The sequence below is a fragment of the Hylobates moloch genome, unplaced genomic scaffold (genome assembly GCF_009828535.3).
Source record: "Hylobates moloch isolate HMO894 unplaced genomic scaffold, HMol_V3 SCAFFOLD_12, whole genome shotgun sequence".
Classification (NCBI taxonomy): Eukaryota; Metazoa; Chordata; class Mammalia; order Primates; family Hylobatidae; genus Hylobates; species Hylobates moloch.
Window position 1 is genome coordinate 26,237,377 of NW_026652287.1, and position 26,840 is coordinate 26,264,216.

Here is a 26,840-nt window from a genome sequence, read left to right on the forward strand (position 1 = left end):
TTGCAGGTTGAATTCAATCTGCCACTTCTCTGAGTCCACACGCAAGTCCTCTCTTCTCTGGGTTTTTACTTCCACTCCTGACTACAGGGAAAGCAATTCCCGTCTCTTAGTGCTTGGTGGGGGCCTGAATGACATTGCGAACATTAAGGTCCTGCAGTTTAGCAGATTCTGCCTAAAAGAGAGCTGGGCCAGGCCATCTAAGCATAGAGAAGCAGTTGGGAAGGCTTGGTCATGGCCACTTGTTCTGGGAACCGCTCCCTGACACATGCCCACATGGTCTCCCCAGCCCTGCCCAAGTGAGTGAGCTGTGATGCTGGGTCAGACAACAGGTGTGTAAAAAAGTGAAACCGTGGAAGTGTTGTGCAATTGTGCCCCTCAGCTGTCACACCCAGGCTGCTTTTTAAACTGATTTATGCCGGAGTACTTCCGGGAACTATTATTATCTTCCAGATGTTCATAACAGTGGAATAAGCAGGCATTTGGTGAAAACCCAGAATGAAAAGGTAAAGGCGCTGGCACCAACTTGAGATCTGGGTACTCTAGGAACTGAAATCAGATCAGTCGACTAAAAAGATGGTGTTTTTTAAAAACAAAACTTTGATTTGCTCAGCTTCATTAGGACTAAAAGTTTGCCTGATAGCCTACCTTTGCTAACTAATTTTGCTAAAACTTGCAGCAAAGAAGGAAAGTCTGGCTACTTTAGTTCACAGCATAGGTTCTTTCAGTGAAAAAGAATTAAGGAGAAGAGAGTGAAAAGGAATTAAGGAGAAGAAAGGAGTCAACTACCTTTGAAAGAGGCTGTTCTGGGAAGAGGTGATAGAGTCCCCTACGGGATCATTGTGATATTCCACACGATCATTGTAATGGTCAGCCTGCTACGCTGACACACAAACCCTGTACCCATTCACAGCGACAAGGACCATGTGGGAGTTATAAGATATATAGAGCTGGCCCCTGTGGCTGGGGGAGGGGACCAAGGAACAGAGGGCTCTTTTTCCTAATTAGCTGTTTTCATACAGGGAACACATGACCCAAACACAACCACCAACAGGCAGAAAGGGGGAGCTGGGCTTTTGTCTGCCGCAAACTCTTTTAACTTGCCTGTCACCCCAAGCTGCAAAATTCAACAATGAGTCAGATGAGCTGGGCCATTTCAGACAGTTTGCTAGATGGACTTGGAGACAGGTATTATTTCAAACCACTCAGGGTTGAAAAATACTGTAAAACTGAGACTGGGTTAATATCTCTTTTTCTCCTTTTCTAAGTGATTTGTAATCATCTTTTTTTGCCATTTTCCTGAGTTTCCAGTATATCTATCCCAAAATAGTGTGTGGTTCCAAAAGAAACACATTTCAAGGAACCATATTTCTTAGTAATAAATTCAACCCATTCATAAAGCCTAATCATTCTCCTGCTCAAACTTTCTTTTTTACATTGACTGTTAACTCGGTAAGCACAGATGCATTTCAAAGAATATTGCAAGGGAATTACTTTCCCTGTCTAGTGAAAGGCACCTGCTAGCATACGTGGTCAGTTTAAGAATCAGCAAATTGAAGAATAAAGGATAAAGCATGGAGAGGATGCTCGCTGTGTGGATGTGGATATGTGTGTGTGTGTGTGTGTGTGTGTGATACTGTTGATTCTCTGACTTGGAAGCAATGAAAAAATCTCAAATATTTTCCAACAGTTCACTTAAGGGAAAACAGTTCTGCATGAATGATTTTTCCAGAGCTAGAGGTAACATGTGCTAACACTAACTGTGCTGAACTGGAAGTCATCAAAATGCCATGCCTGATGGCACTGCCCAGGTAGCAGTCAGCAGAGCATTTCCATATACAGCCCAAAGAGAATTTCCATCTGTAGCTACGGTGCAGGCAGGTTCAGAGAACCTTCCAATGCTGAGATTAAAGAAATCCACAACAAAACGCTTCTCTAAGTGGGTAAACACAGTCTTTCATGGACAGGGCTGTTTAGAAAAAATAGTGCCTTCTTTGTTTTCCCACATATTTACTTCGTTGTATAGCACAACTGGAAAATAGTGACAAGACCATAAAAAGCTAGATGGAAAAGTGTCAAACCCACAGCAAAACCCAGAGCTGATTGGCTTAATTGGAGATAATGAGAAACAAAACCACAACCTTACTTGCAAAGCGAAATAGAGAACTGAAGCAATTACCCAGAAAATTTACCAATGCCCCTTTGCCGAAATGCCTAGAAAATTGAAACCAAAATGTTTTGGGATTTCAAATGTCTGGATAATGCCTAAAAGTCCCATCTCACTTTGCCAGTGATGATCTGGACTCAGTACATATTCCTTTCTTTCTGATGAAAAGTAGAAAACTGTCCTACAATGTAGCATAACGTTCACCCCGATTCAGTAATCAGGTTGCTGCCCGCAGGGACTGTTATCAGTACCTTTGGGCAGAGATTTCAAGCCCTGTTATACTAGAAAGCAGCAGATGAAGACTTGAGGTGGAGATGTCTCCTGGAGGTGATGAAGACTTAAAGGGTCAGTGAAAGAAAAGGGAAAGTGAATGCAAATGCCCTCTTTTAGGTATTAGACTGGAGTACATTTTTAAAGAAAACTTAAGGTCATCTGCCCACAGCTAGAGTATGGCCAATCAAGCCATTTGCAAGTGTTCAAACTCAGAGGTTTCTTCACGTGCCCAGTTTTGGGAAGTGCACAAATACGGGATTCTATGAAATTGTGCTTTGGAAGCAGCAATCACTGGGGACATCTAGGCATGGGGAGTACATCCACTGCAATTTATTCCTCTTTAAGCTCAGACAGTGCTATCTGTGGGCAAAACCACTCATTTTCAGATTGATACTCCACCTTTAGCATGTAATGCCATCTCTCTCCCTGAAAGTCCTAACAATGTCATGTCTCCCCAGAACAGATGTGTTTCAGGGTGATGACCTTGTAGAAACAGCAAGTTAGACTGTGGTAGATTCAATGCATGGAGCCCAGAGGAAAAAGTGTTTGGAGATGGGGAGGGCTGGGGTGGCCTTACCGAAGCTGGGGGCGCTGTGCAAGGTCATGTCCCGGATCACCCTCGTGCCGAAACAGGACCACATCAAGAGGAACTGCTGGGCCACTTTCTTCAAGGACCCTTGTCTCTTGGCAGCCATCTACAAGAAAGTGAATGGCTTTAATAGTGGTTGACTTGATCTTTCATTTATTACTGTCTCTTTGAAAAATGAGGCCGGTTGCAGTGGCTCACGCCTGTAATCCCAGCACTTTGGGAGGCCAAGGTGGGCGGATGATCGCTTGAGCCTAGGAGTTTGAGACCAGCCTGGGCAACGTGGCAAAAACCCCATCTCTACAAAAAATACAAAAATTAGCTGGGAATGGTGGCACACCCCTGTAGTCCCAGCTACTCAGGAGGCTGAGGCGAGAGGATCACATGATCCTGGGGAGGTCAAGGCTGCAGTGAACTGTGATTGCATCACTGCACTCCAGCCTGGGCAACAAAGTGAGACCCTGTCTCAAAAATAAATAAATACAGAACTACAGAAAAATGACAGGAAGGCTTGTGGTCTTCAAAATCAATGCTATGGAGCAATGGTTTTTGTTTTGTTTGTAGCAGCAAAAATACTTTAAAAAATGAAATCTTATGCCAAGACTCAGTGTATACAGCAGATAAAAGAGATGCTGACCTGGTTGAATCAGGGATGGAAGACTCAAGAGTCCTGCCTCCTGACCCCTCCACCTCCTGGGGCCTCTCCTCAAAACCCTGTTCAGATAGCTCACCATAGGGCTTTGTCTTGGCCAAGTCCACAGAGGGCAGTGGTGGGCTGCAGGACCCAAGGCTGCCCCCTAGGCGCCGGTTTACCAACCTTCACAACACAGCGGTCAACCATGGTATCCAGCCACTCAATGTAGGACTCGATGGGAGACTGCTCCTCCAAGAGGTGGTCAAACTCCTGATACACTATCAAACAAAGGAGAAGCCCACACGCATCACTGCAGTTGTATTTAACAAGAGCTACATCTTAAAAGAACAGAGGAACAAAACTTTGAATAAAGTAAAACTTTAAATAAATAAAACTCCGAGGTCTTAGCAGAGCATTCAAGACTTTGTAAAACATGCCCCAACTTACCTTTCCAAGATCATCTTCCATGCCCGTGAACACGTTAAACTGTGGCTATCCCATATTATTTGCCATTCCCCCAGCAAGCCCTGCTTTTCTCATAGCCTTAGTCTTTTTTTTTTTTTTTTTTTTTTCAGGCTTTTCCCACTACTTGTTTCCTCATGTCCCAGTTGAAATGGCCCTGGTATGAAATCCCTTTAACCTTCCATGCCCCTTGCCTACAGAACTGATCACCCCTCCTCTGCACTCACATAGCACTTTATTATCGGTTTTCTACCTTTATCATATGACTAATGGCACTGTGGCATAGTTGGGTGGGCATGTGTGTCTCCCTGCTAGCTCTTTGTCTGATATCTTTATTAGCTGGTGCATTATCTGTGACATAGTTGTTACCCAACAAATTCTTGCTTGAATTAATGGGTGAGGCATTGCTGCTCTCTTGCTCTCTGCCCAGGGTAGGGCACATGTGATAATTCAAATGTTTCTGGACCACAACTATATCAGGCAAGTAGCTTAAGCAGCCTCTCTGTGTGGCATGTAATAGGTGCTTAATAGATACTTGTTGAGTAAGTGAAACAGTCTCTCTGCCCCTCAGTTTCCTCATTAGAGAGATAATCCTACCACTTTACAACCTGTCTTCACTTTAAGTCAGATAACTGAATCTGGAAGTGCTTTTTTGTTTTGAGATGGAGTCTCGCCTTGGTGCCCAGGCTGGAGTGCAGTGGTGCAATCTCGGCTCACTGCAAGCTCCGCCTCCCGGGTTCATGCCATTCTCCTGCCTCAGCCTCCCAAGTAGCTAGGACTACAGGCGCCCGCCACCATACCCGACTAATTTTTTTTTTTTTTGTATTTTTAGTACAGACGGGGTTTCACTGTGTTAGCCAGGATGGTCTCGATCTCCTGACCTCGTGATCCGCCCGCCTCAGCCTCCCAAAGTGCTGGGATTACAGGCATGAGCCACCACGCCCGGCTGGAAGTGCTTTTTAATCAATGAAGTGCTCTAGAAAATAGAAACATGGTTCTGGTGATCTCTAGTTTGAAACATCTCTTTTCATCACATTTTTGTGTTTCTGTATGCAGAGATCAATAAATCAAACCACAATTCAAGATCCATACGTTTCTTTCATTTTCATTTGAGCAGTTTTTGTTCTCTCATTTTAAAGGACTGGCCACTTTGCTCTATTTTACTTAGTTGATGCTTGCTACAAGAAGTAAGATTCTGAGACCAGAGGGTCATAACACTAGAATGCTCAAATGTTTGTTGACTGAATGGATGAACAACCCAAGGAGGTTGGTACCATTATTATCCTCCATTTTATAAGTGAAGAAACAGAGACAAACAAAGATGAGTAACTTTCCAAAGGTTGTTCTTTCACAGCTAGTGAATTGCAGAGACAATATTCAAACACATCCTGACTCAAGTGCTTGCCTCCTAACCACTTTACTATGCTAACACTAGACTGTGTACCAAGCATGTGGCACAAATAGTCTCATTTAATCCCTTCACCTTAGTCCCATTTTACAGAAATGGAAACCAAGGTCACAGTGCACTGGAGCCAAGGTTTGAATTAAGGTCTTTTGGGCATCCCAGCCCCATGCTGTGTAAGAGCTGCATAAGAGCAAGGTTTGAACCAAGGTCTGTTGGGCATCCCAGCCCCAGGGATCCCAGCCAACGGAACTTGGACATGGGGCTGGGATGCCCAACAGATCTTGGGCAGTTACAATTATAACTCAATTCTAATCAGCTTGCTTAAGTACTAATGTGCACTTTTAAAATCTAAGGTAAGCGGAGCATTGCCGGCTGAGATCTATATCACAGAGGTGATGCTAACCCCCTAAGCAAGAGTTTGCAGATTTGTCAGCTGGCTGTGAGGAAAGAAGAGCGCTGCACACAGTTGTCCCAGCCCTACTCAAGCTGACCTTTGGTCCAACTCCCTGTGTGTTCAGGGACTTCCCAGCTGTCTGGTTGGGAGGTACAGGGTTGATGCACATGTCCTGGACTGCCTTGAGGCTTGGTACCCTCCCTCAATTCCCCCTTCACAGCACTGTATTACATGACATTGTTCTCTTTGGTAAGATGCAACACATCTGTAAGTACATGTTTGAGGTCTTATTTACCATTAACTGTAAGCTCCATGTTGGGAAGGGATGTGTCCATCTTATTCACTCCCCTTTGGCCAGCATCTAATACAGTACCTGACTTAGGACAGGCATTCAGTAAGGACTAGCTGGGTTGAACTGAACCACAGCATTTACTTCCCCAGAAGAAGAATGCAGTCACAGCTTTAAAGGGCACCATTCTGCCCTGGACCTAAAGGAACTTGAAGAGAAAGCCACAGAGGGTTCTTTCTTGAGAGAGGCAGCAGTGACCTCCATGGTGCTCCAGCAAAGGCTCAGAGCCTGGTCCCTTAAGCAAGCAATACTGATTGTATTTTTCCCTATGAGTCTGGTTCACATTTTCGTCCCTCATGAAAGGAGCTGAGGCGGGAAGAGAACTGAGTCTAACACTGCTAGGAAGATTTGCAGAGCTAAGACCTAGGTTCACTCTGGGTTTCCACTCATCTCTTTGGTATTCCATGAACCTTGCTGGACACCTGCTCTGTGCCTGGCCCATTGGGAGTTCCTAGGGGCACAGTGATCAAAGGTACCCCCAGTGCCATTAGGGTGTGCAGGGCCATGCTTTCTGTTGACCTTCCATCAGGGGACAGGAAAAAGCAGAACAGGAAGGATGATTGGAAGCACTTGGAAAGATCCTGGAACCTCTAAAACTCACCCATATTTCCTTTTTTTTTTTTTTTTTTTTTTTTTTATCTCCTCTGCACATGAATACAATATGAGCAGCACTAAGGCCTGGTGGTGAAGCTGGGACTAGACATGAGACCAGACTTGGGTTCAGCTCTATTGCTTAGTGGCTGCGTGACCTTGAGTTAGGTTCACCAACTCTCTGAGCCTGAGTTTTCTCATCTGTAAAGTGGGGGTGATAAGAGTGTCTTCCTCATGGGGTTGATGTGGAGATTAAGTGGGACCATGCATGTGTTGGATTTGACACAGGAGCTGGCTTAGAATAGGCAGTCAGTAAGCTGAATTATTATTTTAGTGATGATCTCTAAAATTCTTACCAGGGGAAAAGTGGGCGTGGGGCAGCTGTGAAGGAAGAAGTAACAGCCTGAGTGAGCTTCGGGCTAAGCCAGGAAAGAAGCCCTGGGGAAGGTCCACATGTTCAAACATTTTGGCTGTTCCATTTGCTTTTGAAAAGGGCCTAATGGGAAAGAGATCTCTAATAGGACCCTCTTAGGGAACTTTGTTTAAAGGCACCTCAAGTTTAGATTGGGTAGCTGAATAGAGTTCCCTCAAGACAGCAGTGCAGAAGGCGTATACTAAGAAATCTGAAGGGCCTTGGGGCTTTCAGAAAGACCCCACTTCTTGGTGGGACAGCCTCTCTGCAGCTCCCCAAGCAGTGTCACTATTGGGATCCTGGGCCTCACCGCACTGAGAACATGGGAGTACATGCTCTCAACACCTTTCCTGACCTAATGTTCTCCAATTATGGAGGTAGCCTGTAGACATGGATGGATCCAGGGTTATTGGGCTGGGGGGATGCCCTGGGCAGTCAGCTGGGATGGGCATCTGAGGAATAGCATGGATGTGCTAATAATGATGGTGTTCTCTGGCCTTCTCATACTGCTTTAGTACTAAGAGCAAACATACTGCCTACATGAGGTTAATATTTGGAGCAGTATACCTGCAGTCTGCATGTTGGAAGTCTTTGTTCACCGGGACATGAACATATATTTACAGAAGTAGAATACCATCCACCTGCTTCTCAAACATTTAACGTGATTGAAAGGTTCACCTACCAATAGGTGGGCTGACTCACGTGACCCTCAAATGAAAAACAGGCAGCATATCCAGCTGACCCCAGGCTGACATACACTGAGAGAGGCAATAAGCTTTTGTTCTCATATTTAATGCCACCTCCATGGAACCGGGGCTGGCATTCAGGTCACATGTGGGGCCCTTTGCATGACATTGTGTGCTGCCCAATTGCACCAGAACACTCTTTACCCAGCAGTGTTGACACATGTCCTCTTAAGTCAATCAGCTGACTCCTTTAAAAGGAACAATAAGGAGGAAGAGATGCTGGGAAGAAGAACAGGGTGGGGATGCCACTTCGGTATTTACTAAGACACTTTTTCTTTCTTTTAAAAACAAAAACAGGACAACAATCCCTGGTGGGACAGCTTACATTGGATGATGAGTTTCCGGTGTTCATCTCGAGAGTCTTCCATGGTGTAAAGGGTTTGCTTGGTGATGCTGTTCAGGTCCACGTTCCTCCAGTCTTCCAGCATTTGGAACGTGATGTCTGCACTGTGGATCACTGTTCGAGATGCCTATAATCCAATCCAGTCAACCCATTAGCTCATGGATTGTTAAAACCCTTTCACTGTATTTCCTTTTATGCCTTGTTAATGCATCTGCTTATGGTATTTTGCAAACTGCCTTGAAATTCCGGGAAATTCAATTTCAGGAAAGCACCAGAAGACTCTGTAACTCAGAAGACGCAGACACTGTTTTCTCCTGTGGCTCTTTCCACACATCTCTTTTTCTCTACAAGAAACTACGAGGGTGGGCTAGGCCAGACCAAACCCTGCTGTTTCCAGTCCCTTCGGTCTTGACCCCATGGAACGATGGGATGAAGCCCAGAGATCTGTCAGCTTTCTGATGTAAGCCTGTGGGATGGGAGCTCTGTGCCGAATTATCCTTGTGTCTCTAGTCCCTGAGAAGCTGCAGGCCATGATTTAGAAGTGTTCTTGCCACCCCTGGGCCTAACTTAATCCCAGAAATTTCAAAGTATGTATTTTTCATATAAATACATTCTGAAGCAGTTTATATGCTCTAGTTTTCTGTTTTTGCTTTTTTCAAATGTAACTATAATGATTAAAACATATGTGAATAATTAGGTTGGAGGAAAAGGGAAACTATACCATACATCTCAGTAGTTTGTTAGTGGATGGAGGGATGTGTATAGTGTGTGAATAATTATATATGTGTATATATATATATGTTTTTTCTTTAAAGCTGTGGCTTTTTCATGGAAACCTCATTAGTGAACTTAAATTTACAAGTTGGAACAATACTTGGAACGATATCATCAAGTTGAAACAATACTGAGAAAAGCTAAGAAAAATATATGTCTAGGATCATTTCCTTTGCTTGCATGTTTTCAAAATGTCTTTTAATAAAATAAAAAAAGATTTAAAATACACAAAGACATTGTCAAGTCTCCTAATGCATGTAAATTTCTAGGCAAAGGTAAATACTGACAATCCCTTGTTGTACCCAGACCATCCAATTACAAGTAAAATCTTAGTTAAATAATTGTAGAACTCTTTAAAGGTCACAAAGGTGTAGAATATATGAGTTAGGTGAATCTCTAATGATAATGAAAACAACTGAATGGAAAGGTCAGGTGTCCTGGATTCAAACATAACCTAGTTCAAATCCTGGCCTCGTTGCTGACCAGCTGATTTGGGGCAGGCAAGTAGATTAACCTCAGCCTCCTAATCTATAAAATGGAGATATAACAGTACCTACCTTTTTTTTTTCTTTCCTGAGCATGTTCCTTCAGAGATGCATTGTGCTACTTTATTACAATGAAATGAACTGTTTACCAGAGTGAATTCTGTAAGCAAGTGTTTAGAACATGCTTTTTTTTTTTTTTTTTTGAGATGGAGTTTCACTCTTGTTGCCCAGGCTGGAATGCAGTGGCACGATCTTTGCTCACTGTAACCTCCACCTCCTGGGTTCAAGTGATTCTCCTGCCTCAGCCTCCCTAGTAGCTGGGACTATAGGTGCATGCTGCCACACCCGCTAATTTTTTTTGTATTTTTATTAGAGACAGGGTTTTGACATATTGGCCAGGCTGGTCTTGAACTCCTGATCTCAAGTGATCTGCCCACCTAGGCCTCCCAAAGTGCTGGGATTGCTGGCCTGAGCCACTGCACCCTGCCTAGAGCATGCTTTTTAATAGTGTCTCTTACCATCGTGTTTAGGGCCTTAGTGCTTACCTCTTAAAGAAGGGCTACTGTTGAGGATTCCTTGAGATAGTGTTGGAAAAACAGAGTGCATAGTGCAGGGAGCTCAGTAAAAGTGGCTACTGTTATTCCGATCGCTTCTCTTTCAGTGATTGTGTTGATACCTCAAGGCCTTTGCACATGGTGTTCTTGCTGGCTGGGACATTCTTCTCCCTCCTTGCCCCAGCAGCCCCACTACGATGTATGCTCCAGCTTAAATGTCACACCCATGGAGAGACCATCTCTGACCACTTTATCTACATAGGACCTGAATGCCTTGTGATTTTCTATTTCCATTCTGTTTCTTTCATAACATTTAACACTTTTAATTTTTTTTCCTGCTGAGGGCAAGTACCACTAAGCACAGTATTGGGCACACAGTAGGCACCCAAAAGGTTTTGTGAAGTGAATGGCTGAGATAGGAATGCCAAGTGCTTACTTACCTGGTGTATCTGAAAGAGCCTGGCGTGTGAATCTTGGGTCTAAGTATTTGAGGTGAGTCTTCAGTTGGACGTTGTTTAGTCTGACTTGCTGTGTGTGTGTGTTTAGGAAAGCTCACTGGAATACTAGCTGGTGTTTCATTCCCAGCCTTAATCCTGGTCCTCTGTCTGATCTGGGAATGTGTCTGAAAGCTGTCCAATAGAGATGGAAATGGGGCATTTGCCGATTAAATTACATACTGTTGTGAGGAAGGTGGAGAGGGAACGTGTGTGTGCGCCCCCACGCTTGTGCAACACGTGGCTATAGGCATGGGTGTGGACGCTTTTATCTACATGTGCATTAAAGTGACAAAGTCCTCTCTAAATTGTCTGATCCCCAGAGGGAGGCACCAAAACCATGTCTAATTCCCTGATACGACCCAAGAGCCACTCTTGCATGCATCCTCAGAAATAAGGCAGTGTTTCTTTGTTAGGCCAATATTCATTTTCTTCCCTGAATCCCATTAATCTGTCAGGCTCTGCACCATCACCAGAACAATGCCCGTAGCAGCCTGCATGAATCTGGACGAGTTTCCCTCTGGTCTCCAAATCATCCCCTGTGCTGTCCATGCCAGGGGCAAGACAGGAGCAGTGAGGTATATGTGGGTGTTGTGTTATACTTTCTGGTTCCTGGCCTGGGACCCTCCTTCAGGCCACTCTAACTAGAAACCCCTCCCTACCACCTTGACCTTGAACCCACCCAGAACAAACAGCACCTTAAAGGAGAGGCTGCAAACAGAAACACAGGAAGGGGACAGGCAGGTGACATTCAGGAGTGAGGTGGGCCAAGTGTGAGAGAGTTGGTGGAATGAGGACGGTGGCCGCTGTGGAGAAGCTTGGCCCAGCAGCTGACAGCTGTCCTGGGGAAACGGGGCTCTGGGAGCAAGCTGTCAGCAATTGAAGGTTTTCTACAGAAAAATGTGTGTGTTTAGCTGTCATCTCCCAGTTCCAACTGTTAGTGACCATGTGAAAAAAATTGTTTTGAACATACTCAAACCAAACAACAATAACCCCACACATCTGAGGGCCAGATTTGGCCTGTGGCCACTGGTTTGCCACCTCTGCTTTAAGGTTATTAATATTTTAATGTAATGTTAATCGGTTGCCTCAACAGACTTCATTAAAGTGCAAAATTAATAGAAATGTAGTTATATGCCATTAAGCTATAACTACAGAGTTGATAGGGGCATGGAGTGGGATCTTCCACTTTTACTTACTATACTTACATTTTTAAATGTTTTTGATAGCAAGCATATGTCACTTTTGTGCTAAAAATAATGCAGATCTGGAAAAAAACTAAACAAAATTGGGCAAATACTGAATATATGATGTGGCTTTGAACTGAGATGATACAAAAACAAATCATCCTCTTAATCTGTTTGAATCATTTGATTCAACCACTACCTACGTTTTGGGCTGGGTAATTAAGAGAAACACAGAACTGTGGACCTAGAACATATCTGAAATGTTAAGGGGCAACTGATATCAGAAATTATTTTGTATATTAATTGAAACTAGTTATTGGCTAATGTTTTCATTCCTTATCTATAGAAATTAAAAAATAATAGAGACAGTGCCCTGTTAACCTGAAAGATCCTGCAGGAAGTTGTTTTTGTGGATTTGCCCCCTCATTTGCAATGACTCAGCAGTGATTAAAACACATAATGGAGGACAGCTACCTGGCAGAGATGATTTAGTGATGTTTGCCGTCTCAGAATTTGGGAGAACCTTCTCGACACTGCAAGGAGAAAAGAATTAGTTTGAAATATTTGCATGCTTTATGATTCTAACTTGGATTTTCCAGGAGCACATTTCAAAAAGTAGCCTGTTATTTTGCCTACATTTTTCTCACTGCCCAATCCCATTTTATGTACCCACTGGCAAAACCCTGCACTTGATTCTTTGTTCTCCCATGTGGGCTTCAACAACTATTTCCTAATGGTGACATTTGGGGTACATATTTCAAAGTCATGCACACGATACACTCGCAGGTGTGAGAAATGGTGGCGTCAATCAACCGTGAGTAAAAGCAATTATTTACTCGTCTTTCATTTCGCTAATTGCAAGCTCAATCACTTCTCCCTATAAATAATTGCAGGAATCAAGTGGAAGCTTTGAACAAGTCCCTTTAAAAAGTAGTATGTCTAATAGTAAACCTTGATTGAGCCTCAGCGTGTGTGGGGCTAGGAGGTGCTTCTGGGGTGGAACCCTGGCTTTGCATTCATAATCTGTCCTTTTTATCAAATGATCTTCATGACCTATTTGCATGTTTTGATGATGACTGCAGCTAGGAAAAGGTCTTGTATCCTACACTGACATAATAGGCTGATAATTTGAAGTAGGGTGATCTTATATCTGTGGATTTCAACACAGACAAGATATGTGCCTGCCCTAGCTCTTCATTCTTACAGAGTCGTTGCAGTGGGACTTGTTTCTACCCCTTGCACATTCTCAAAATACACTCCCAGGCTGGGCTCCCTGGGAAGAACAGCTTCCTCCAGACACACACAGGTGGAAGGTCCAACAAAAGACTTTGAACAGGTTTGTTTTGTCGGCGTAATTAAAATGGGTGCGGGGGCATTCTTCTTGGTAATTTCTGAACTGGTCAAGTAATAGTCAGAAATTTCCCTAGGATTATTCTAATTTGTACTCAGCGCCGGCTTGATTTGAAAAATAAGGTATGGGGTGGAGGAATGGGGGTGGGAGGGGGCAGATGGACTTCTAATTTTCCAGGCTGATCAATCGTTAATCCTTCTCCTTAATTACTTTTTCTTTAACTTTGTGATGTGGAATTTAGTGCTCATGAAAAGAAAAGAGCTGAGAGCCATGAAATAAAGCGGGCTTTATCAATAGGTGATGGCCACTGCAGGCAGCCTCAAAGCGCGTCTGAAAGGGCTCCCTTTGCCTGTGGAGAGAGGGTAATTTGATCGCCTTCATTTTGCTCACTGGCACTTATTTCAGGCAAGAATAGCAAGCTGTTGTATTCAAATGGGGCTTTAAAAAATGTATATTTTAAAACTTTGTTTTGCTGAAAATCATTTCATCTTTGTTTAATGGCAACAAATGAACTGTGCATGAGTCTCCCCTTAAGTACAGGCAGATTGAAACAGAAAAATAGAAAACTAATGCTGGGGAATGGGTGCCAACACTCAGCAAAGAAAGGGTTCACAGTCTCAATCCCTTTATGAGAAATATTAATTTGGCTTTCTAATTAGGCAGAGAATGCGTGAAGCCCTTAAGCTGTTCTCTCTCTCCTGCTACCACCATTTTATGGGCAGTAACTTCAAGGAAGTCTCAGACCTGAGTTTGATTCCTGGCCCCTACTTACAGCTGCGTGGCTGCGTGGCTTTGGGGGAACTTTCTTTGCCTCTTAGAACCTCATCTGTAGAACAGGGATACTACTTCCTACATCGCAGAGGCAGCATGAGGATTAAATGAGATAAGGGGGATGGTGGTGGTGAGCAGAAACTTTGGTGTCAGACAGACCTGGGAGAAAATCCTGTCTCGGCTACTTACTACCTCTCTAAGTTGATTTCTCTTCTGCAAAGGAAGAAATGTGCCACCTATAATAAACATTTTATGGGGATTAAATACATTTACATATGTAAAGTAATTAGTATAATACCTGGTGCTTTATAGTCAACCAGTAAACGGTAGCTGCTGCTACTATTAACAAATTATGTAAAATATTTGGCACTAAAATGTAATTCTCTCTTCCCAACTCAGTACTTACATTCGAACTTGATGTTTCGCAAGTTTTCTGGGAGGTCGTGGAGTGCCACTTTTAGCCACTCATCCAGTTGCTTGGCAAACTTTCGAATCACCTGAGTTAAGCTAGAAAGACAAACGATGAGTTTTAAGTGCTGCACATGTTGCTCAGTTCCTCCCACAAGCCCCTAGAGGGTTTTATTTCCCTTAATCATGTTTTGGCTGCTACCAATAGCTGCCATTTGTAATAGCAACCTCAGACAATGCCAACAGCCCAAGCCCTGTGGAGAGCTGGTGGGTCTAAGAAGGGCATGAATAGAATATACTCTTCTGGTCACTGATGCCCACTGCAAGGCTTGGTGGCATCCAGAACTATTTAGATGCAAGCAAAACATGCTCCTTCAGGCTTTTGAAGAGCTTGTATGAGGGGTGAAGACAGTGGACCGTGGGCCTTAGAAAGCCCAGTCCTGTCCGATCCTCCCAGGCAGGCAGGAACCCCGTTTGCAACATAACTGCCATGCCTGCCCACCCAGCTTACCAAACTGCTTGCCATTTGGTGGGAACTGGGAAGAAACAGCCTATTTTTAAATTAGCAAGCAAACCTGATATGGGCCTTGAAACCATATTAGATTCCAAGAGTCAAAGACCGTATTAGAACGGGAGGCAGGAGGGAACTGGAGAGGCGAAGCACTGAGCAGGGCAGTAGGTTGCAATAAGATGGGAATTTGAAGTTGAGAAGACACCGGCCACCATTTTCTGGCCCTTGCCATCAAAGCCGTCTGCTCACAGGCCTAGGTTCATTCTCCTCCACGAAGTCCTCCTTGGTTGTACCAGACACAGGGACATCTCCCCTGTTGACCATCCATCCTTGCCTTCCACCAACACCGCCTAGCCTGCCCTGGTTCAGCCTTTCACCCACTGTCTCCTGTCAGACACAAAATCACCAACCTCCACCCTGCTGGGCAACCCCTTTTCTCTCTGGTCACTCACTCTTTCCTTTCTCAAGGCTATCTCCAACCTTCTTCAAGACCCTTACGCCTCCAGTTCCCCAACTCTCCCCTCCCTGCCAGCGGGTGGAATCACCTCCTACTTCTCAGGGGGAGAAAAAACACACACACACAAAGGAAGGACGTCATCAGCACTCAGCTACCTGCCTGGTTCATCTCTTCCTCCTTCCTGATAGAATCCACGAGCGATCCCTCCTCTTGCCATCCCCTGCTGCTTTCTCAGGAATTCTACATTACCAACAGTCCCTTCTCCTGTATATTCAGCTTTTTCTTCTCTACTAGATCATTCTGCTCATCAATTTTTTTATGAGACAGTCTTGCTTTATTACCCAGGCTGGAGTGCAGTGGCACAATCTCAGCTCACTGCAACCTCCGGCTCCCAGGTTCAAGTGATTCTCATGCCTCAGCCTCCTGAGTAGCTGGGATTACGGGCACGTGCCACCATGCTCAGCTAATTTTTTGTCTTTTTAGTAGAGATGGGCTTTTGCCATGTCGGCCAGGCTGGTCTCGAACTCCTGATCTCAAGTGATCCGCCCTCCTCGGCCTCCCAAAGCGCTGGGATTACAGGCATGAGCCACTATGCCCAGTCCTGCTCATTATTTTAATGCATTTAAGAATGTCTCACCTTAAAAACAACGACAACAAAAAAAACCTCTTATTTCCTCCACTCTATCTCCTCAAGCCACTGCCCTTTCTCCCACATCACAGACAGACTTCTTCAAAGTACTGCCCAATTCTTTGTCTCATTTCCTTCACCTCCCATTTCCCTCCTCACCTCACTCCTGACCTCAGCCTAAACAGCCCCCATGCATGATTCCAAACCCAGTGGACTTGTCATGGTTCTCATCTGCTTGACATCTTGGCAGCATTCGATTCTGTCACCTGCGCCCTCCTTTTGGAAGCACTCACTTCCCTTGGCTTCTGTGATCCCTCCTTCTGCTGCTCCTCCCCAGTCACAAAACTCCTGCCCTCTGCCTGGTCATCACGCCTTCCAGTTCTTCATGTCTAGTCCTGGGCTCTCTTCTCACAAAGCTTTCTTCCTTCCCCGGGTAGTTTCTCTAAGCCCACAGATTCACTGAATCTGTGAAATTCCCGTCTGCGCAGATTCACTGTCTGCACTTAACTTTTGCACCTCCGGCCCAGAGGTCTCCAAGTTGAACTCATGATTTCCCCCTTGGACCTGCTTCTTTTCTTGTGTCCTCTATTTCAGTATGAACTCTATTTTTCATCATTTTATTTTTATTGATCACTTTTTTATTTTCAAGAATCTCAAACATACCCCAAGATAGGTAGTATAATAAACCTCCAAGCACCCATGCCCCAGCTTCAACAATTGGCATCATTTTTGCCAGTTTAATATATTATATTCCACTTTTTCTTTTCTGGAGTGTTTTGAACAAATCCAAGATGTCATTTAACCCCTAAAAACTTAGTGTGCATTTCTCAATGGCAAGGTTTAATTAAATACATATGTGTACATGTATACACACACATGCACACAATGTGTGTGCAACATTTTAAATCCTCCATGCCATTAGTTTATCTAATGGAATGAATAGTAATTCCTTAATATCATCTACAGCCCAGTCTGCATTCAGATTTTTCTATTTCTCCCAAAGATGTTTAGTTTGTTTGAATCAGGATCCAAACAAGGTCCACACATTGCATGAAAGATATAACATTGCCCTGTTCTATTTCTTAAATCTTTTTTTCCCCCTATTTTGTGCCATTTATTTATTGGCAACATCATGGTATTTGTTCCCTGGAATGTCCTACACTCTGATTTGATTGAGTTCTGTCTTGTAGTGTCATGTAATCTATTCATCTATCCCGTCTGCTTCTAAAGACTTGATTAATTCAGTTACAATTTCTTTAGGCAAGTATCCAGTTTTGCATACACTATTTTGGACACGGTCTCTCTTTCCATTTACCACATATTACAGATTTTGCTTCCAAATTACTTCCCAAGCACAGCCACTTCTCTCCCTTTTCTCCCTAGTTCAGGCTGCCGTCATCTCTCATCCGGACTTACAGTAGCTTCCTGAGTCCATCCTGCCCTGCTCACCTTCCTACCTCCACTCCATCTTCCACATTGTGAGAGGGATATTTCCAGAACACCTGTAATTCCGATTAAAACTCCTCAGTGTTTTCACATTATTCTTAGGATAAAAACCCCAGTTCTTGCTGCAGCCCCCAAGGCCCCACCTTGCACCTTCTCCCTTTCTCCGCATTCCGGACCTCTGTCCTCCAACTGGTCCTCTCCCCTCAGGGCCTTCGCCCCTGGCACCGTTTGTCAAGATCATCTCTTCCCTCTTCACCTGCTTAGCTCCTCGTTATTCAGCTAATCTCAGACTAGATGTTACTTCTATAGGCAAACCTTCCCTGAAGCCCCCAGACCAGGTCAGCACCCCTGATGATTCCTCTTGAAAGACCATGTAGTTGTGACAGTTTGTTGTTATGTCAACTTGTGTGATTATCTGATCATTGTGCATCTTTCTCACTGTACCCTCCATGCAGAGGGCAGGGACTATGTCTATTTTCCTTATCACTGTATCCTCAGTACCTAGCATAGTGCCAGACACACAGTAGGCACATAAGAAATGCTTGTTAAGTGAAGTGTAAGAATGAATGGCTCTCCATCCCCAGATGGACAATGGGCCTTGTCCAAACTGTCCCCCTCCCTACCCTCCTTATCTCTGGCTGCAGCTCCTCCCACTGTCCCCTCAGCTTAATCCATCCCTGCAGCACTAGTCTCCATTCAGTTTCTCCAACACTTCAGGCTCTTGCTTACCTCACCAGGACCTTTGCACTTACCGTCCCTTCTGCCTGGAAGCTCTTGCCCCAGATAGCGGCTCACCTCCTGACCACCTGCTCTAAGAGATGCCTCCCTAAGCCCCAACTGACTCCATCTCCTACAGCATCTATGCCTTCTTGACATACTGTCCTCTGTGGGTGTACACCTGCAGCTCAACCTCCTTCCTCCACTTTCCGTCCACCTCTCTCCTTCCCTAGGCTGGGATGCCAGGGTCTGTCCTCCACTTCTAGGGACACACTTTTCCTCCCTCTTGTGCGGGTGGCTGCCAAGTCTACAGTTCCAGCTTCAGCCCTTCTCCTACATCTTAACTCCACACTCGTAGCTCCCTGAATGCCCATCAGCGGTGATGCTGTTACAACAGCAACAATGGTGATAACAGCAGTTAGCTTTTAATGAGTGCAATGTGCCAAGCTACTAAACACTTCACATGTACTTTCTTAATTAATCCTCACCTCAGCCCTAGAAGTACATACTGTTATTAGTCCCAGCAGAGAGGTGAGAAATCGAGGCTCACAAAAGTTATTTTACTTGTCCAAAGAGATGCAGCAAGTGGCAGAGCCAGGAGTCAAGCCCAGGTCTATCTGACTTATAACCGCTGTCCTACTCCACTTTGACGAAAGTACCACATTGTGCACTTTGACGTGCTTTGCTGCTCCCCATCTCCAGCGCCCTCTGCCTTTCTGTCCAATGTTGCTATTCCTTTGGCATTTCAGGCTTGGTCCTCAGTCTTTTGCCTCTTTGACTTCTCCTCCCTGCCCATACCACATACGCACGCACACACACGCACGCACGCACACATATGCATACACACACACTTTCTTACTATAGCTAACCCAATTGTTATTAACAACCACTGTGCCGAGATTACTTGGAAGAAGTGAAAAACCCCAGTTTGAGAATGATTTCCCTTTCTTATAAATGGGAGTGTATGATCCACGGTTATCTCTATAATAGTGTTTTTTTATTCCCCTGAATTTCAACATGCTCTTCTGAGTTGGAAAGGAAGGGATGGGTCTGAGCTAGGGGGTGGGGAGCTGTGCCTCAGCCTGGGCTTGCCCAGGGTCATGAGTGAGAACTTCTAGTGCCAATTCTCATTTCCATGATGCCAAGCATAGGGCTTGGTACAGAAAAGGCACTCAAAAAAGTTTGAGGGATGAATGAATATATAAAACTGAAAAGTCAGCTCTCAGATGGAGCCTGATCTTTTGAATAACTTTGTCTTCCTGATTTAATGAAAAAGGCACTCGATTTGTAAGCCTTGCAGGCTAAGATTGCAGTGGTAATTACATAACTACATAATTTTTTAACAGTCTCCTTTGGCAGACTGTAACTCAATGAGGGCAGGAAGCATGCTTATCTTATGTAATGCTGTATTCCAGGAACTAGCATAGTCCCTAGCACATTGTAGTAATCAATAAACATTTATTTAATGAATGAATGAATATTTGTGGTTTTCTTGAATGAATATTTGAGTCCTGACTATTTCATTTATTTGCAGGTGAAGGTAGACAAGTCATTTCAGCCTTTTTTTTTTTTTTTTGAGACAGAGTCTTGCTATGTCACCCAGGCTGGAGTGCAGTGGTGCAATCTCAGCTCACTGCAACCTCCGCCTCCTGGATTCAAGTGATTCTTGTGCCTCAGCCACCCAAGTAGCTGGGATTACAGGCACCCGCCACCACGCCCAGCTAATTTTTGTATTTTTCGTAGAGACGTGGTTTTGACACGTTGGCCAGGCTGTTCTCAGACTCCTGGCCTTGAGTGATTCACCCGCCTCGGACTCCCGAAGTGCTAATGTGATAATAATTATTATTAGAGACAGGGTCTTGCTCTGTCATCCAGCCTGGATCATGATTCATTGTAACCTCAAATTTCTGGGCTCAAGTAATCTTCCTGCCTCAGCATCTTGAGTGGCTAGACTATAGGCACAAGCCACTATACCCAGCTCATTTTTTTTTTTCGTAGAGACAGGATCTTGCTATGTTGTCTGGGCTGGCCTCAAGTGATCCTTCTGCCTTCATCTCCCAAAGCACTGGGATTACAGGTGTGAGCCACACTGCACCCAGCCAGAACACAGAAATTACTTTTTAAAAAGTATAATATTAGAAATAGACATAAAAACAAAGTACAGTGATGGAGATAAAGAATGCTTTCAATAGTCTCATTAGTAGCATTGACCTAGCAAACGAAAGAATTAGTGAACCTGAAGATAGGTCAATAAAAATTACTCCATCTAAAACACAAGGAGAAAAATGAGTAGAGAAAAGGCAAAATCGAGCATCCGGGAGTTGTGGGACAGTATCAAATGGCCTAACATACTTGTAATTGAAATACCAGGAGGAGAAAAAAGAGAGAAAGCAGAGAAGAAGATAATGAATGGGCATTTTCCAAAAATAATGAAATACATCAAAGCACAAATCCAAGAAGCTCAGAAAACCCCAAGTAGGATTGAAAATAACACAAGGCATTGAGACACATCATGGTCGAACAGCTGAAAACCAAAGATAGAGACTGAAAAACCAAAGACCGAGAAAACCGTGGAGGCATCCGAGGAAAGAAGGCACGCTGCCTACAGAGGAGCAGAGATGCACAAAAGACACACACGCAAGCCAAAAACAACGGAGTGAAATGTTCAAAATGCCAGAAGTGAAAAACTTGTTAATTCAGAATACCATACCCAGTGAAAGTATTTTTCAAAATGAAAGAGAAATAAAGACCTCTTCAGACAAAGAAAAACAAATAATTTGTTACCACTAGACCTGCAATATGAGAAACATTAAAGAAAATTTTGCAGGCAGAGGACTATGATTACATATCCAACTCATATATTACACAGATGAGTTGGATATACACGAAGAAATGAAGATTAGGAATCATGTGAATGAAAGCAGATATAAAATATTTTTTCATATCTTTAATCATTCTCAAAGATAGTTATCTAAAGCAAAAATAGTTATAATGTTTTAGGAGTTTATAGCATATACAAAAACAAAATGTATGACAACAATAGCATAAAAAATGGGAGGACAAATTGGGAGTATACTGTTAAGATTCTTATACTACATGTGAAGCAGTATAATGTTATTTGAAGGTATATTATAATTAAAGATATACAAACTTAAAACAACTAGTACATTTTTTTTAAAGAGGTATTTTTAAAAAGACAATCATGGCCAGGCATGGTGGCTCACACCTGTAATCCCAACACTTTGGGAGACTGAGGCAGGAGGATTCCTTGAGCCCAGGAGTTCAAGCCAGCCTAGGAAACATGGCAAGACGCCATCTCTACATAAAAGTAAAAAAATTAGCCAGGTTTAGTGGCACATGCCTGTAATTTCAGCTACTCAGGAGACCGAGGTGGGAGGATTGCTTGAGCCCAGGATGTTGAGTCTGCAGTGAGCTGTGTTTGTGCCACTGTACTCCAGCTGGAGCCTGGGTGACAGAGTGAGACCCTGTCTCAGAGGGGAAAAAAAAAAGCCAACCATGGAGATAAATGGGATGATAAAAATAATTAACACAAAATTAGGCACCAAAAGAGGAATAAAGGAGCAAAAACTGATGAAACTAATAGAAAACAACTAGGAAGAGGGAAGATCTTAATTGAACCATATATTTAATTACATGAACTATAAAGATCTACACATACCATACCAACTAAGAAGGAAAATTGCCAGACAATGAAAAAGAAAGACCTCCCTCTATGTTTCTATGTTGGTTACAAGAAATCTACTTCAAATATAAAGACAAATTAACAGGGTGGAAAAAAATGTAATGCAAACACTAATTAAAAAAAAAACCTGGAGTAGCTATATTACAAACAGACAAAGTAAACTTCTGAACAAGAAATATTATGAAAGATAAAAAAAGACATTATGAAAATAAGTCGGCCGGGCATGGTGGCTCACGCCTGTAATCCCAGCACTTTGGGAGGCCGAGGAGGGCGGATCACGAGGTCAGGAGATCGAGACCATCTTGGCTAAAACCATGAAACCTCGTCTCTACTAAAAATACAAAGAAATTAGCTGGGCGTGGTGGCGGGCACCTGTAATCCCAGCTACTCGGGAGGCTGAGGCAGGAGAATGGCATGAACCTGGGAGGCGGAGCTTGCAGTGAGCCCAGATAGCGCCACTGCAGTCCCGCCTGGGTGAAAGAGCGAGACTCCGTCTCTTAAAAAAAAAAAAAAAAAAAAAAAAGAAAATAAGTCAATTCACCAATAAGACACAACAGTTCTAATTTGTATGCATTTAATATCAGAGCTTCAAAATACATGAAGCAAAAATGTATAGAAATAGACAAATTCACAATTAGAGCTGGAGGTGTGTCTGTACTTCTCTGTTGCTAATCAGTAGAACAAATGGACAGAAAATCAGGAAAGACAAAGAAAACTTAAACAATACTATCAATTAACTTGACCTAGTTGACATTTATAGAATAATTAACCTAATGATACCAGAATATATAGCTTTTTCAGGTACACATAGAACATTCACCAATAGGCCACATTCTGGAGCATGAAACAAGTATCAACTTAAAAGAATTGATATAATACTATGTATATAATATGACCAGAAGGGAATTAAACTAGAAATTATTAATAGAAAGATATCTTGAAAATCCCCAAATATTTAGAAATTAAACAGTTTACTTCTAAATACCCCATAGATCAAAGAGGAATTCACAAGAGAAAGTAGAAAATATTTTGAATTGAATTAAAATGAAAACCCAACATATCAAAATCTGTGGGTGCAGCTAAGTAGAGATTAGAATAAAATTTATAGCATTAAATGCTTTTATTAGGAAAGTAGAAAGATTTATAATCAATGACCTAAAGCTTTCACTTAAAGAAACTAAAAAAACAAGAGCAAAATAAACCCAAAGCAAGCACAAAAAGGGAGGAATAAAGATAAAAAGCAAAAGTCAATAAAATTGAAAACAGAAAACAAGAAACCAGAGAAACCAAAAGCTATTTTTTGAGATTAATAACATTGAAAAATTTCTAGTCACACTGACCAAGAAAAAGGAAAGAAAACACAAATTACCTACATCAGGAATGAGAAAGGACACATCACTATAGAGCCTACAGATATTAAAAGGATAATAAGAAAATATTATGAATTTAAAAAAAAAAGAAGGGAGGGAACACTTTTCAACGCATTTATGAGGCCAGGGTTCCTCTGATATCTAAATAAGAGAAAGACATTATGAGACAAGAAAACTAAAGATGAATAACTTTCATTATTGATCAAATAACTTTGATGAACTATAAAACCCTCTGAACAAAATATTAACAACTCAGATCTAGCAATATATTTTTTAAAAATTTATGACCACCAGCCTAGGCTGTATAGTGAGACCCTATCTCTACAAATTTTTTTTTTTTTTAATTAGCCAGGTCCTGTGGAGCATGCCTATAGTTCTAGCTACTCCACAGGCTGGGGCAGGAGGATCACTCGAACCCAGGAGTTTGAGGCTGCAGTGAGCAGTGATCAATGATTGCACCACTGCACTCCAGCCCAGGCAACAGAACAAGACCTCATCTTTAAAAAAAATAATTAGCCAGGTGTGAGGGGCTCACGCCTGTAATCCCAGCACACTGGGAGGCTGAGGTGGGTGGATCGCCTGAGGTCAGGAGTTCGAGACCAGCCTGGCCAACATGGTGAAACCCCGTCTCTACTAAAAATACAAAAAATTAGCCAGGCATGGTGGTGCACGCCTGTAATCTCAGCTACTTGGGAGGCTGAGGCAGGAGAATCACTTGAACCCAGGAGGCAGAGGTTGTAGTGAGCCAAGACTGTGCCATTGCACTCCAGCCTGGGTAACAAGAGCGAAACTCCGTCTCAAAAATAATAATAATAATAATAATTATTATTATTATACACACACAAACACACACACATTCAACCAGATATTAAAAACCTATAGCTAGCATTGTATTTTATAGTAAATACTGAATGCTTTCCCCTTAAGGTCAGGGAAAATGCAAAGATGTCCACCCTTGCCTAGGCTAGGACATCATCCTGAAGATTTTAGCCAGTGCAATAAGACGAGGGTGGGGAAAAGGCATACAGACTGAAAATCACACACACACAGAGCAGGAAGCACTGTGAAGGTGGAGGCAGAGATTAGAGTGATGCATCTGCAAGCCAAGAAACACCAAGGATTGCTGGCAACACCGGGAGCCAGAAGACAGGCATGGCCCATACTCTCCCTTAGAGCCTCAGTAAGGAACCAACCCTGCCAATGCTTGATTTGGGACTTCTGGCCTCCAGAAGTGTGGGAGAATAACTTTTCTGTTGTTTTAAGTCACCCCACCAGTTTGTGGTAATTTGTTACAGTAGTGACAGGAAACTAATACACTTCACCATGTTAAAAAAAAAAAAAAAAAGGTAAATGAAATGTCATTCATCACAGTGTTGTTTGTAGTAGGACAAAACTGGATTAAATATCAAGAGAATTGACTAAATGCAAGACGGTGGAACCCTATACAGTTGTAAAAAAGAAAAAAGCTCCTTACACCTTATACATGGATGTGGAATGTGCTTTGTAACAGTCCCAACAGGAAGGAGTGGCACTCTAAATGGGTGGGTTTATTTACAAGGGACATGTCACAAAGGTATGGACAGGGGTAGAGGAACTATAAGGGAGACTGCTGCAACCTAAGGCTCAGAGCACAGGCTCTCGCCCACCCTGTGCCCAAGGACAGCCTGGAAAGTTGCTTGGAAGGGAACACAGCCCAGTGAAGGAACCCAGCCAGCTCAACGCAATCTCACAGGAAGGGGGCCAGAGAATCCATCTCCTGACTTCACTCTCCTCCCTCCATCCCTCCCTGAGAAGTGCCCTGTGTGGTGGCCCATGCTATCGGCATATGCCCCACCCCTGGCCCCAGTGGAAGGCAGCATGAAGTGTGGTGGAGAGTGCATCTGGAGGGGCATGGAAGTTGTCCAGCATAAACTTCAAGGTTAAGTTGTTTTGCTTTACAGCAAGGCACAGAACAGGATATAGTGTATGTCACCATTTCAGTAAGAAAAACAGTATATTATATGCATTGATTACATGTGCATATCAGATCTGGACAGACTCCAAGAAAATGATTCTATTTGATGTTCTGGGAAGGGACTGGGTTGTCTGGGGAACAGGAGTCAGGTGGGGAGATTGTTTACTGTACACCATCTTATACCTTTGAATTTTAAGCCACACAAATGGTTCAAAATATTAACAGTTTATTTATATTCCAAAATATAAATAAACTTTAATATTTAAAAGTTCAATATTAACGGTCTTTACAAGGGAGGCCTCTGGACAGTGCATGATCATAATCAGTACAAGAGAAGCAGAACAATCCCTTCTGTGGACCAGCCGTGAAGGAAGACAAGAATAAGCATGCCCACCTGTCAGGTAATGCCTGCAGCACGGTGGGCATCAGCACCCCGGAGATAGCTTTGTAGAGGATGGAGTCACACACGCCGACAATGTTCACCACCGTGGAGGAGCCCAGCACAGGCAGCATGTGGGGCGGCATTCCTTGCCAAAAGTGCAGAAGGAAACTTTGAACCTGTATTGACCCACAGAGAGAAGAACCATGAGGTTACCCAGGGCCCTCCCAACAGAAGCTTGGGACTCCACCAAGACCAACCCAGTCTACAACGCTGTCATCTACTTCCCCTGTGGCAGCAGAAGTCACCCCCAGCCTGCCATGTTGGAGGAGGCCCTGGGAATTTCTCCCACTTCAAGTCTTCCCTCTGCCTAGGCATGCAACATGCTCACTGCTGGGGAACTGCCTAGCCTGGCAGGCTGGGGTCTCCTCTGCCCCAAAAGATGAAGCACTTTCACCCCTCAGCCCCTTCAGTGCTTACTGGGGTCTGGGAAGAGTTTAAGGACAGGAAGGTGGGGCATTGTTTTTGAAAAAGTCGGAGCACTAGTACTCACTATTCTTTGAGCCACTGAACCTCAGAGGCCCCTGGGTATTCTGGGAAGGAAGGGAAAGGTATGGGAGTCGCAGGTAAAAGGAGTGTGGCTGAAGGGAGGAGAGTAGGTGCCACACACACAAAATTCTCCTGATTCAAATTTGTGTGTCAAAGATTGGGTCAAGTGCAAGAGGCTTTTCATATCGGAATTCTTCCATTTCCCAAAGCTCCCTGGCCAGTGGGTGCTATATGGGATGCTAGATGATGATACCTGAGCGGTAAGCTATGTGGGCACATGAAGTGTGTGTCATCGACTTTTTAAAACTCCCCAAACCACTAGCAAAGAACCAGATTATAGCAGGCACCCAGAAATGCAATTATTATTATTAATATGACGATAGCAGGAACTTGAGCCACATTGTTACTGAACGAAGGGCAGAGTGAATGTCCAAAACAGAGAACCCCTTGCCGCCTCCCCTACACCTCTGTCTTTTAGCTGTGGGTTAGAAGTTGAGTAGAATAGGGGAGAAAGGTAAGGGAAGTGAAGAGAAATAGTAGAAGATAGTAACTGATGTATATAATAACATTTGAGAAAATCTAGACTTCAGCTATCAGCTAACATCTGCAGCACATCTTCAGCTGGGGAGCAGCCCATCTTGAAGCTGGGGAACACATAACTCTGAATTTTTATACATTCCAATGGGTTTGACTTGGTTTCTGGATCATGTTTCCTTCTCTCCCCATCAGATGGGCACTCTTGA

The 26,840-nt window shown here is 43.4% G+C and overlaps 1 protein-coding gene across 8 annotated transcripts in view; it reads right to left on the reverse strand.

The window, feature by feature from the left end:
* Positions 1 to 26,840, reverse strand: part of RFX4 (regulatory factor X4) — a 176,970-nt gene that overhangs the window by 37,292 nt on the left and 112,838 nt on the right. For all 8 annotated transcript variants that reach the window (XM_032168804.2, XM_032168803.2, XM_058425565.1 and 5 more), the window contains 6 exons: positions 25,564 to 25,727; positions 14,382 to 14,482; positions 12,328 to 12,386; positions 8,342 to 8,486; positions 3,841 to 3,935; positions 3,015 to 3,132 (listed from right to left, as the gene is read on the reverse strand). In XM_032168804.2, coding sequence (XP_032024695.1) covers positions 3,015 to 3,132; positions 3,841 to 3,935; positions 8,342 to 8,486; positions 12,328 to 12,386; positions 14,382 to 14,482; positions 25,564 to 25,727 — 682 coding nt within the window. The remainder of the gene's footprint in view (positions 1 to 3,014; positions 3,133 to 3,840; positions 3,936 to 8,341; positions 8,487 to 12,327; positions 12,387 to 14,381; positions 14,483 to 25,563; positions 25,728 to 26,840) is intronic.